Genomic DNA, 13,608 nt, shown 5'->3' on the forward strand with positions numbered 1-13,608 from the left:
TGTGACCGGAAGGCTGCTGGTTCAATCCCCTCGGCTGACAGCCCATGATGAACTGCCCTTGAGCAGGACACCTAACCCCCAATTGCAATTGGATAGGGCTGCCCACCTCACTGACCCCTAGTGTGTGTGTGTGTTCACTAGTGTGCATGTAGGTGGGTTTTTCACTGCAAATTCTAATTCTAAATATGTCCATGTGTCTGCCCTGTGATGGACTGGCAACCTGTTCAAGGTGTTCCAGCGCCCCCAACCCATGACCCAGGAAGATAAGCGGTTTGGATGATGAATGAGTTCAGCATAATTTTTGCTGAAAGCTAATCCTGAACTTTGTGTGGTCAACTGGATGCCGTTCTCTTGAGCCTTGGTCATCTCAGGCAGAAACGCCAGAGTGTCGAGAGTAGGTCCGTTTGAACCTAACAGGCAGTGACTGATTCATGTTCTGTGGTTGATCTTTAGGAGGAGCTTGTCTGACAGTATGTCCCATAGTAAGATACTAATGCACATGTTTGAAAGGAAGGACGGAAATATGATGTCATCATCATGGTGATGAATTTCATCACAGGTAGGGATGCGCCGGTATGGGACTTGTGGGTTGATGGCAACGTCTGAAACTTGTTATAGGTTATGTACAGTGTAAAGCCTACTTGTGTAGAGTTACGAATGTGGCAAAATGGATAAAATGCTGACCGTCGGGATTCCTGGTTCTCTGTCGGACTCTCACCTCCCTACAACCTCCAATTCCCAAGATCCCGTAGTATGTCATGTGACCAGCAGATCCAAGCCACCTGAGTACTGATTATCATCACCTGTAGAAATGTGTGTTTAAGTCTGTCTGTCTCACTGTTACTCTGGGAAGTACTGCCCCTGTTCCGTCAGTGCACACCGAGCCGTTTTCTCTACTGCTTACCCACGTTTGACCTCGCTTTATTCCACTTTTTTCATCTTTTGGATTCTCTACTATTTATTGGCTTTGTTTACCTGTTTGTTTGGTGTCTTGGTTTCGACCCCTGGTTGTTTATGACTATGGTTTTGCCTCCTGCCTTGTACTGTGTTTCTTCCTACTGCTTTTTGATCTGGTCTGGTGTTCACCTTGTTAACCGTTGCCCATTCTTATCATACCGTTCTTAAAAAATCATTTTAAAATAGCAGTCAAATCTTATTTTGTGTCTAAAGCCAATATTTCTTTTTGAGAAAATACAAGTCCTTAGTCACAGTACACTTTTCTGAGTAAATCATGGGTGTGATTGGTCCGTCTAGAACGCTGACCAACTGCTTGAATCATAAAGTGACCGATTTAGACCACTGATGTCATCTAATTTCCGCTGTTTTGGCCAAGTCTCCCCAAGAGCTCAGCCTGTTTTAGAGTTTATTTTTCACCTTCTGATCACCAGCACACGGTTCAGAAGAACCATACAAGAACCTAATTGTACCGTTGCGCCATATAGTTTTACATCTAAATATACAGTGCTCAATCAGGCCAAGGGCACAGCGAGCTGCACCCCTGGTAGACCTGACTGCATGTTGAGGAGGCTGTGAGCTTTATTCAGAGAGCAGCTCTCCCACGGACAGCTTAATGAGACAGTAAGGGTAATTGTGTTTCCATTAACCCTCTGGCTCTCTCAGACTGACGTGCGGTGGCCAGAGTGCTGAGTGTGCCCTGTTACCATGGAGGGCAGTTCTTATATTGTGATCTCGCCCTTCAGCCACTTTACCAAAAGCGAAAGTCTGTGATCTGCCTTTTACTGTTTTACATTCTCTAATCACTTCCTCCGTCTCTCTCTCTCTCTCTCTCTCTCTGTCTCTTGCATAATTGGCCAAATGTTCACAGACTAACTTGCCCTTCTAAACGTGTAACCTGTCTGACCCTGTGCTTTTTTGTTTTCGTCTGTTTCTGCAATTCTCTCTGTTTGCCTAAAATGTTTTTTGTACCTTGCCAGGACCTGGGGTCAAGTACACTCACAGGAAAGAATGTACTAAATTCTTTTTGGGGTGGTAACATCAAGGGTACGTCTAAAGTACCTTTAGTTAGGGAACGTAATTGCAGATATAGTCCGAAGTTGCATTGACTCTGTTTGCTCTGTCTTGACTTGGCCTTATTAAGAAACATCTTAACTCTGTAATCTTATCTATTAGTCACCATGGCAACTTCAGGACTAAATGTAGGACAGTAGTAGTATTACAGTATTACAGTTGTGTTCTGTAGTATTACAGAACAACCGTGCTTAATTTCATAATCTTATCCTTTAACTCTGGATAAGAAAACAGTATTACAGACACATCCTAGCTAGATTAAATCTCCTAAATACTGTCCTAACTTTAGGACAAACCCAAACAGGCTCCTAACTTCTGTTTTAACCTTCTGTTTCTAGCATTTTTGGGCAGCATATTTCACTAATATAATCACAATCCCAGAATCCCACTGTTTCCTATAAACTGATGCATGGGCCTTTTTTGGCTAAGAAGACCAACGAATACTTTTTGGCTTGAGGCATAAACACTTAAAACGGTGCACCAGCCTCACAGTTATTAATGGTTGTGATGTCACAGCTCACGGATGTTTGGTTGCTTCTGATTCATCGAATTCATCTAAAAGCAGTTCACAAGCTCCATGTGATCAGGATAAAATTCCCTACTTAAAGCTCGCAACATATCAACATCCACACTTAAAAAATGGTTCTTCAAGGTTTCTTTACTAAAGAAAATGGTTCTATGTAGAACTATGAACGGACAAAGAACCCTTTGCTTGATTAAAAGGTTCTTTGCATTGTGAAACGCTTTTTCTGAACGATGGAAAATGTGTTGTGTATGGTTCTGTATAGCACCCTGCTATTGCTAGAAGCTTGACACTGTAACTGTAGAAGAACCCATTTGGGTGCACCATGAAACCCTTTTCAAAAGCTTCTATATAGAACCATCTACAGGACATTCTCCATCAGCCTGAAGAATCCTTTCACGATGCGAAGAACCATTTAATCACGTAAAGGGTTCTTTGAGGTGTTGATAGAACCATTTTCGTTCCTAAAGAATGCTTTAAGAACTATCGTTTATAAGAGTGTAGTTAATAATAAACTATAAAACTTTAATAAAACCTTGTAGCTCTTGAGATTTGAAAATTGCACTGTTTCGAATTACGATTCCGACATAAAAACAATGAATCTTTCAGCCCTAATCCCAGACGCTGCAGACACGATCTACATCATCCCCTCTTATTACCTGTGTATGTTAAATCTCCTCAGATAAAATATTACAGTAATGGTGGTGAATAATGAGGAGACAGAGCTGAACATGTGTCTATTTAATATATATATATATATATATATATATATATATATATATATATATATATATATAAATACATATATACTTTACAGGAGAAGGAAAAAAAACTACTTTACTTTTAATGTAAGTCAATGGAACCTGAATTTTTACTAAGTCATTTTGGGCCGTTTCAGTACTCTTACACAGTCTAATCCACAGTTAAAGTGAGCTTAAAATTAATTCCTTAATAAGTTGTGCTAAGCTGCTACATCAATGGGTCTGTCTCTGCCTTACCAAACCTTCACATACAACTGTATATAGTACATATCGTTGCTGTCAGAACAAAACCTCATATCTCCAAATGGATAACTTTACAGGAGAAGGAAAAAAACCTACTTTACTCTTAATGTAAGTCAATGGAACCAGATTTTTTACTAAGTCATTTTGGGACATTTCTTTTGGTCCATTCATCATGAAATTTGCACACAATGTAAAGGGCAACAGTTATTTTCAAATTATGTCAAAAACTGTAAAATGCCAAAAATGGAGATATGAGGTTTTGTCCCGACAGCAGCGAGATATATATAGGAATAACATTAGCGTGGCTTGCAGGCCGGTTTGGGAAATGGAAACTGAAACTTGAGAGTGGTGATGCCCTGATACACAATGCTGTCACAATGTTCAGAATCTCCCGTTTATTGTTCTTTAGTTATGTTCTGACCTTTTATTCATCCCTAACCTTACATTTTTAATATTTTTGATATTACAAATATAATTGTTTTGACAATAGACATAGCAAGTAACTTCAGATGAGATGCTAATAAGATTCCTAAATTAGGAATTAGGATAAGATTTGCTTCTCAAATAAGTATGTGTGAAAAAGCCTGTCTTCACCTGTCAGACCTTAACTTGATACAAATGCAGCCCCGGGTTAAGAAGAGATCTTGTTCAGTGATGCACAGAATTGAAGGTTCCTGGTTGAATCTAAAACCTAAAAACTTTTTCACCACTGTTTGTCTCCCGTGTCTGAAATGTAATTTAAGTTTAATTCCCCATTTTTGTTACCTTGCAAATACTTTGTTCAGCGTTACTTTTCAGTCATTTCAGTAATTTTTTTCTTTTTTTATGGTGCCAGAATTTTTGGTGCGTCCCTAATCGAAGTATTTATAAAATATGTATTATTATTATTATTATTATTATTGTCCTTGTTCGTGTTGTACTTAATTACTTAATATTGTAATAGCGTAATAAAGTAGTAAAAAATATTCAGATATACATTTTAGTTTGCCTATATTTATCACATATATCCATCCATCCATCCATCCATCCATTAGCTTCCGCTTCTCCGGGGTTCGGGTCGCGGGGGCAGCATCCTAAGCAGTGAGGCCCAGACCTCCCTTTCCCCAGCCACTTCCACTAGCTCTCCAAGGGGGATTCCGAGGCGCTCCCAGGCCAGCTGGGCGACATAGTCACGCCAGCGTGTCCTGGGTCTTCCCCGGGGTCTCCTCCCAGGTGGACTTGCCTGTGACACCTCCCGAGGGAGGCGTCCAGGAGGCATCCTAATCAGATGCCCGAACCACCTCAGCTGACTCCTCTCGATGTGAAGAAGCAGCGGCTCTACTCCGAGTCCCTCCCGGATGACCGAACTTCTCACCCTATCTCTAAGGGAGAGCCCAGACACCCTGCGGAGGAAACTCATTTCGGCCGCTTGTATTCGCGATCTTATTCTTTCGGTCATTACCCAAAGCTCATGACCATAGGTGAGGGTGGGAACGTAGATTGACCGGTAAATCGAGAGCCTTGCCTTATGGCTCAGCTCTTTCTTTACCACAACAGACCAGTAAAGAGCCCGCATCACTGCTGACCCAGCACCAATCCGCCTGTCAATCTCCCGCTCCCTTGTACCATCACTCGTGAACAAGACCCCGAGATACTTGAACTCCTCCACTTGAGACAAGAGCCTATCCCCGACCCAGAGAGGGCTCTCCACCCTTTTCCGCCTGAGAACCATGGTCTCGGATTTGGAGGTACTGATTCTCATCCCAGCCGCTTCACACTCGGCTGCAAACCGATCCAGCGAAAGCTGAAGTTCGCGGCCTGATGTCCCCAATAGGACCACATCATCTGCAAACAGCAGCGATGTGACCCTGAGGTCACCAAACCGGACACCCTCCATCCCCTGACTGCGCCTAGAAATTCTATCCATAAAAATTATGAATAGAATCGGTGACAAAGGGCAGCCCTGACGGAGTCCAACTCTCACTGGGAACAAGTCTGACTTACTGCCGGCCATGCGAACCAAACTCCTGCTCTGTTTGTACAGGGCCTGAATGGCTCGTAGCAAAGAGCCATGTACCCCGTACTCCCGAAGCACCTCCCACAGAATACTCCGGGGAACACAGTCGAATGCCTTCTCCAGATCCACAAAGCACATGTGGACTGGTTGGGCAAACTCCCATGAACCCTCCAGAATCCTGGAGAGGGTGAAAAGTTGGTCCAGTGTTCCACGACCAGGACGGAACCCGCACTGCTCCTCCTGGATCCGAAGTTCAACTATAAGCCGGACTCTCTTCTCCAGTACCCCTGCATAGACCTTGCCAGGGAGGCTGAGGAGTGTGATTCCCCTGTAGTTGGAACACACCCTCCGGTCCCCTTTTTTAAAAAGAGGCACCACCACCCCAGTCTGCCAATCCAGTGGCACCGCCCCCGATGTCCACGCAATGTTGAAAAGGCGTGTCAGCCAAGACAGCCCCACAACATCCAGAGCCTTGAGGAACTCAGGGCGGATCTCATCCACCCCTGGAGCCTTGCCACCAAGGAGCTTCTTAACCACCTTAGCGACTTCGGCCTCAGTAATGGACAAGCCTATTCCCATGTCCCCAGACTCTGCCTCCTCACTGGAGAACGTGTCGGTGGGATTGAGAAGGTCCTCAAAGTATTCCTTCCACCGCCCAATGACGTCTTCAGTCGAAGTCAGCAGCACACCATCTCCACTATATACAGTGCTAGTGGCACACTGCTTTCCCCTTCTGAGTCGCCTGACGGTTTGCCAGAATCTTTTCGGAGCCGACTTAAAGTCACTTTCCAAGGCCTCACCAAACTCCTCCCATACACGGGTTTTTGCCTTGGCGACGACTGAAGCCGCAGATCGCTTTGCCTGTCGATACCTGCCAGCTGCCTCTGGTGTCCCACAGGCCAACCATACCCGGTAGGACTCCTTCTTCAGCTTGACGGCATCTCTCACCTGGGGTGTCCACCACCGGGTTCGAGGATTACCGCCCCGACAGGCACCAACTACCTTACGGCCACAGCTACAGTCAGCCGCTTCAACAATGGAGGAACGGAACATGGCCCATTCTGAGTCTATGTCCCCCACCTCCCCCGATATCTGGTCAAAGTTCTGACGGAGGTGTGAGTTGAAGATCAATCTGACAGGTTCTTCTGCCAGACGTTCCCAGCAAACCCTCACTATACGTTTGGGCTTGCCTGGTCTGACCGGCATCTTCCCCCACCACCTGAACCAACTCACCACCAGGTGGTGATCAGTTGACAGCTCAGCTCCTCTCTTTACCCGAGTGTCCAAAACACATGACCGCAAGTCCGATGACACGACTACAAAGTCAATCAATGAACTGCGGCCTAGGGTGTCCTGGTGCCATGTGCACTTATGGACATCCTTGTGTTCAAACATGGTGTTCGTGATGGACAAACTGTGGTTTGCACAGAGGTCCAAAAACTGAACACCACTCGGGTTCAGATCAGAGAGGCCATTCCTCCCAATCACACCCCTCCAGGTCTCACTGTCATTGCCCACGTGAGCGTTAAAGTCCCCCAGTAGGACAATAGAGTCTCCAGGAGGAGCACTTTCAAGCACCCTTTCCAAGGACTCTAAGAAGGCTGGGTACTCTGAACTGCTGTTCGGTGCATAAGCACAGACAGCAGTCAGGACCCGTTCCCCAACCCGAAGGCGTAGGGAAGCTACCCTCTCGTCCACCGGAGAAAACCCCAACATACAGGCACCGAGTCGAGGGGCTATTAGAAAGCCCACACCTGCCCGTCGCCTCTCACCATGGGCAACTCCAGAAAAGAATAAAGTCCAGCCCCTCTCAAGGAGATTGGACCCAGAGCCCAAGCTGTGTGTTGAGGTGAGCCCGACTATATCTAGCCGGTATCTCTCAACCTCACGCACCAACTCAGGCTCCTTCCCCGCCAGTGAGGTAACGTTCCAAGTTCCAAAAGCCAGTTTCAGCAACCGAGGATCAGAACGCCAAGGCCCACGCCTTCGGACACTGCCCGATCCACAAAGCACCGAACCCCTACTACTGCCCCTCCCATTGGTGGTGGGTCGATGGGAGGGTTATCACATATATGTAACTGCTTATATTCAGTCTAATCATAACCAGCTTAACTACTTACATTAAGCATTTTTGCTTTTGTAATTTTCTTGAAATTGAACTGGTAATTCTGTATAAAGGTACTTTACCATGTCAGGTCAATACAGGATAGGTTACATATTTTTCCTTTTTTAACTGTCATTTGTTTATTTTTTACTATTTATTCTGACAATTTTATTTTCCTTTTTTTCCTATTTTATTTCACATGCTCACACATAAACCTTACTGTGCCCTTAGTTGGAGTGTCTGTTGTCTGGCAGGTGGTGCTAAAGATTATAAAGCGCTACCATGAGGAGAGCCAGGGCAGCGGGGTAGTACAGGAGTATTGCATGGCCTAGTGGTGGACGACCGCCTTAAGATCACCAACTGCTTTCCTTTCCGCCAGCACACAGAGGATGATGCCGACTTGGATGGAGGTAGGGGCTAAAACCCATCTTCATCCCCGCAGCTCCACACGTACGCCGGTCTCGTAATGAAGCTCACATACTGAGTCTTCCTATTACGTCTCTAAATGTTAATTGCCTTTTTAACCTTTATGTAACCAGGTAAGTCTCTTGAGATCCAAGGTCTCATTTTCAAGTGAGATTTTCCAGCATAGCTGTGCAAACCTAATTTGAAACAAGATAATGCATCATACAGTGTGTGAGTAGGCTTTGTGCGATCTATAGGATAATTAATGCTGCGCTCATTGTAGGCTGTAGTCTTCAATCGCCATGTAATTAGTATGGCATGCTGGTCCTGTTCAGTGGCTTCCATGATTAGTTCCCGGCCTTCTGTCAGACTGGCTTCTGGCCTGCAGAAGAGGTCGGTCCCCCACCTTGGCCCTCAGACTGTGGGAAACGACCTTGCTGATTCAGACTGCTCGTTAGAGCTCGGTTGACCGAATGCCGGCCAACTCCGCTAACAAGCAGCGGTCTAGAAGTTGCAGCCAGAGCAAAAGGCCAAGCTGGAGATGGGTGCCCAGGGACATATGTTTACTGAGGCATGGCATTATCTCTTGAAGCCAGTTTGTTGCTTTTACCACTGAAACAATATATACTTGGTGGTTCCTTCTGTGTGAAATACAACAAAAAAAAGATTGATCTTGTTTGCCTGATTGCAGAAGAATAGTACAAGTTTACTGCCCAAGGGGAATCAAAGGCAGCCCTGCTGCTCTGTGCCAAAAAAAAAAAATCTAGGTGACCTTCAGGCTAGCCTGCTTGATGGCGGCCTAAATTTAATCGGTGTCCAGAAAAACTGGTGCTTGTGTGCGCGTGAACAAAATTGGTCTCAGCTTGTTCACATCACTCCTGGACTCCGCGGGCCATCTTCAGCACTGATTTAAGGCAATGATTCTAGAGTCTTTCTGTAGTCATAACTTGTGGCCGGTCAGGCTGTAGCTTGCCCCAGCGCTCTTTTTAGCGCTCCATCACTCTTAAACTCAGCCACGCTGACCGCTTTCTGCTGAGCCAGTCATCTTGCTCCTGTGACAGCTCATCGCTCCCAGGTAGCTCATGCAGCCTGGGTATAATTTAGCTCTTCCTCTCCCTCTCCCTCCCCATCCCTCTGTGGATGATGGCAGATGTGAAGGGAATAAGTGGACGTTCTTATTGTTGTGAGTGTGCTGCCCAGCATAAGAGATATGCCTCCCTGCCTGCTGCCCTTCAGCTCTCAGCCATCTTCAGCTGCTATTCCCTTGCACTCTCAGAAGGTGACAGTGTTGCACTTTCATTTCAGCGTTTCCACCTCAACATGGAGGCCAGGTAGGTGAGCCGGCAGGCTGAGTGGGAAAAAGGGGGGGGCATGATGCTGGCAGACTGACCTAGGAGCGGTTGGAGAGCAGATTTATTGCAGAAGAACTCGTCCCAGTCCTACAGTGTGCATCGTGCAGAACCAATGTACTAAACGGGCAATTTGCAGAGGGGGTTCTGTGAGCGCATTAGCCTAGTCGTCGACCCCTAACTTGAATCAAGATGCCCGTGATCATCTTCTGCTTTGCTGATTGATTGGGGTCTTGGGTCAGAGACAGTCAGGGTTGGAGGAAAACGCTGCCAGGTACATAAGCTGAGAGAAGGCTTGGGTATAAGGTGCAAGTGCTGGAAGTTGAGGATTAAGTGTTGAACACTCTATTGCACTGGTTCCCCACCCTGAGTACCCCTGCCCTGCACATTATAGTGTTGTTATTGCTCCAGTGCAACTACTCAACCTCAACTTGTTAATTAGCTGATTAGTTCAATGAAGTGTGCTAGACAGTGACAACTCCAAGATATACAGTGCATGAGGCTGAACCTCTGCCCTGTACAAACAGAGGACACTAACCATGTGATACTCTTGGAGATCAGGGTAACAGTCTGGCTCCTGGTTCCAAGATGAGCTTATCTTACATCACTTAAAGCCAGTGGTTCCATTTCCCCCTTCACCTCTGGTAAGTCCAACATACTGTATGTTTTGCAAATTCAGCTCTCATTCATGCCGTTATTAAGATGCGAGTCAGGGCAGAAGGCTTTCTCCTTTTAATTGCCCGGCTCAAATCTGACATTAGAGAATGGCGTGTTGTTGATACTGCTAGGAGGGTCACTGAGACACATAATCAACGGTGAGTGCTAACCCTAAAGCAGCAGTGGGATGCTGGACTGGTCACAGCCGGCGTCTGACCTCTAAACCTCCGGAATCTTCGCGTGCACCTCAGGGATGACTTAATCAAACAAGAGTCACGAGAGCCATTTCCACCTTCCACACTCGTGGGAGCTGGTAGTTGGCACTGTGGCCCTGGCTGTGGGCCAATCTTTTACTTAAATGGCTTGATTTATTAATGGCCCTTGATGCCTTCACAGAGTATGCCCTGTCCGAGGTTTTAGCAGATTGCTTCGAACCCCTCTCCTCACTACTCAAGCTGTAATTAATCAAGGCCTCTGGACGATCAGACAAAAGCCTTCTGCTGTGACGACTGACGCTTCTCTTACAGGAATTGAACGTGGGACGAACTGAAGCTTTGTGGCTTGTAAGGACCTTCTGGTTCAGTCTCCTGTAAACACAGGCTAGAACCTGATATAACAGTGTTGGTGAAAATATTGAGGAAACTGTGCCGATAATTAATGACTTTCACATTTTCTCGGTTGCAGCATTGCCAGGATTCAAACTAGTGGCAATCTGTAGACAGTTATGCCACCAGGATGCCATATGCTGCACCACCTATTCAACTGTATAACTGCATTACAGACGTGGCTGATTAGTTTGAAGACAAAAGCATTCCAATGAAAAGTATCAAAACTATAGCCTTTCGCATAATTTAATGAAAAAACAAATGCTTAACAGAAACCAGAACCTCTACATGATTTTTACTATAGAGAAATCCCACATTTTCCCTCAGAGGTTAAGAAAGTACATCTGCGTATCTGTTTATGGCATTTATTGGAACTTGTGTTAAGGCCTTGAATGAATAACATTTAAAAATGTTTATTACTAACACTGGATGAAAGATGCTCCTATCAGTGTTCACCGTTTGCAGTGGTGGAATTTTTAAGTACAGCCTTTCCTTAAACATTAACCCATCACTTGCTGCCTATTTGTCTTTTTGCTCAACCTTTCCTTGGCATTAGTTTCTCCATAGCTGTTTAGGTCTGAACGGCAAGGCCAGTTTAACAGCTCTATCGCAGTGCTTTAAGGATGTAGGGCAAATGTACTCACTGTAGTACCATAGTAATTAAGTCTTATGATGAGCCCACTTGGGTGTACTGTAGCACACAGTCTCTGAAGATATGACTGCATTTTCTTAAATGGAAAACACTTGGAAAAAGGAGACTTTAGGTTGCTGCTTTGTTTAACTTCTCCCCATAATTAGCTTTTCTAAAACACGTCTCGGCAGCACGGAAGCTTTTCTTGTCACAGTTTTTTGTCCAAGAAAACCAACTCAGGGGTTTGACTGTTATATAGATGCAATGTGGTTGGATATCACATTCATGTATGAACAACAAACCCTCTGAGTCAGTCCTAGGAGTGAAAGAATGCTTCTCAAGTGTCCTTTTAGAGAGTTGAGTAAATTTGAGTTTGGCGTACCTGAGAATACACTGGAGTAAATTTGAGTACTTGAAAAATGTCTCAACTCATGAAACAGCTTTAGCAGTGCCAGATCTTGCCTTCATCTGTCAGACAGAGTGGTTACAAAGCGATCCGCTGTGCTCCCAAGAAATCACCTCAGGGTGTGAAGCTTCTGATCTTTAGGTTAGCTCATCTCGAATGGGCATGGATCAGTCAAAAACAAAACAAAAAATGGTGAAGATCATTCAAGTGTTTGAAAGGAAAAAATCTGCTTATTAATTTTGTCTTTGACTGACCCAATAGATTGTCCTCTGTACGGGAAGACGTCTGTAGGTGAATTCTAAAGTCAACTGGCAAAGTCACTTTGTTTCTTAGTATAAAGGAAGTCTGAGTCAATCATTAAAACAGAGAACCATTATTACCCAGTCGCATGTTTTGAAGGATGAGGAACGTAAGGAAGATGGAGACGTTATGTAGACAAAAAGAAGCTTATACTTTGACATCTTGATGCTTCCAACCAACCACTGCACAATTCACAGCTCAAGAGAGAACGCTGTAAATTGTTATGAAAATCATTTAAAGGTTTAGACACACCTGTTTTTTTAGACTGGAAACAGACCTGGCTGGTCGCTTCCTTTCTGTTTTGTCTCCAGTTTACTCACTCCCAGTTCCATCTACTAGGTCTACCCTTGTCATATCATTCTACCAAGCTGGAGGGGGTGAAGGCTGGCACTTGGATCAATATGATCTGAGCGATGAGCGATGATGAGGCGGACGCATGCGCTGAGAGAACCGAGATTTATTAGGGGCAAATCCATAATCAGGGTCAAAAACGGTCCAAGGTCAGAGAGCCAACACAGATAGATCGGGGAACTGACATAAAAAAAGGAAAACAGGCTAAACAAACAACGGACACCAGCAGAACAATCACCAAACGATACAATACAAAGAATGCAATATAAAAATACAAAGACCAGCAAACTCATAGGTGAAAACACAGGGCCTAAATACAGGCACAGGTTAATGAGACACAGGTGGTTAACAAGAAACAGGTGAGGACCAATCAAGGACGGAGTCTAGAAACAAGGGGGCAGGACTGGGAAGAAACAAAACAAAGAAGCAAAACAAAAGCACATGGAGGGCTGGGAGGGGCCAATTGTGACACATCACCACATCCCAGATCCTTACTTACTTCTGCTTCACTATGTCACTGGACTAAACACGCCCGGAGGAGAGTGCTAAATACCTATTCTCTTTAGTCAGCCAATAATGTCCACATCAAGCTGAATGGTGGGGGAAGAGGAAGGACTGTCCTGCAAACCCAGAGAGATTGAGGACAATTATTCTCTCTTGTTTTCCCAGCTGCAAACGACCATTACATCGCTGGGGATTGAACTCACAATCCCCAAAAGACAAGGATAAGCACTCATGCTGTGTTTACATGTTGACATTGAGAACGATGTCATTCTGTGATTCATAGCAGTATGCGACCAAAGACGGCATCGGGGAGGAAGAGAGGACCAGCTTAGCTACCCCGAAAGAGCAAGGTCATTTATAGCTGGGCATTACTAGGGATCAAACTCGCTCCTGAAGACAGACCTCACGCTTATGCTGTGTTTACATGTTGCTAAAAGAAAAGTCGTCCTGCGCCTTACAGCAGTACCTGACTGATGGCAGCATACAGCCATGAAAACGTTGCCATGGTGAGGGCATCACTGGTGGTACTGGCTGACTATCAGGGGAGAGTTTTAGCAGCGTCGATTGTTTATTTATAGTGGGGGCAAAGGAAAGAGGATGCTCTTGAAGAACTAGATACACCTAGGCTTCATGAAAAAGACGTGGGCATCCATGACTCCCAAAAAAGTCAGCATCCAGTTTATTCCATGGCTGCGGTTGATGGCAAAAGTTGGGAAAACGGTACATTGCCATTGCTGCTGTTGGT

At 45.1% G+C, this 13,608-nt stretch overlaps 1 protein-coding gene across 1 annotated transcript in view; it reads left to right on the top strand.

Annotated features, from left to right (window-relative positions):
• The first annotated feature begins 667 nt into the window (after positions 1-667).
• Positions 668-13,608, top strand: part of eif3ha (eukaryotic translation initiation factor 3, subunit H, a) — a 71,163-nt gene continuing 58,222 nt past the window's right edge. Inside the window, 4 exon segments of the mRNA XM_037533784.1 lie at positions 668-751; positions 7,910-7,964; positions 7,967-8,065; positions 8,760-8,764. Coding sequence (XP_037389681.1) covers positions 668-751; positions 7,910-7,964; positions 7,967-8,065; positions 8,760-8,764 — 243 coding nt within the window.

Source organism: Pygocentrus nattereri, chromosome 24, assembly GCF_015220715.1.
Source record: "Pygocentrus nattereri isolate fPygNat1 chromosome 24, fPygNat1.pri, whole genome shotgun sequence".
NCBI classification, from domain to species: domain Eukaryota; kingdom Metazoa; phylum Chordata; class Actinopteri; order Characiformes; family Serrasalmidae; genus Pygocentrus; species Pygocentrus nattereri.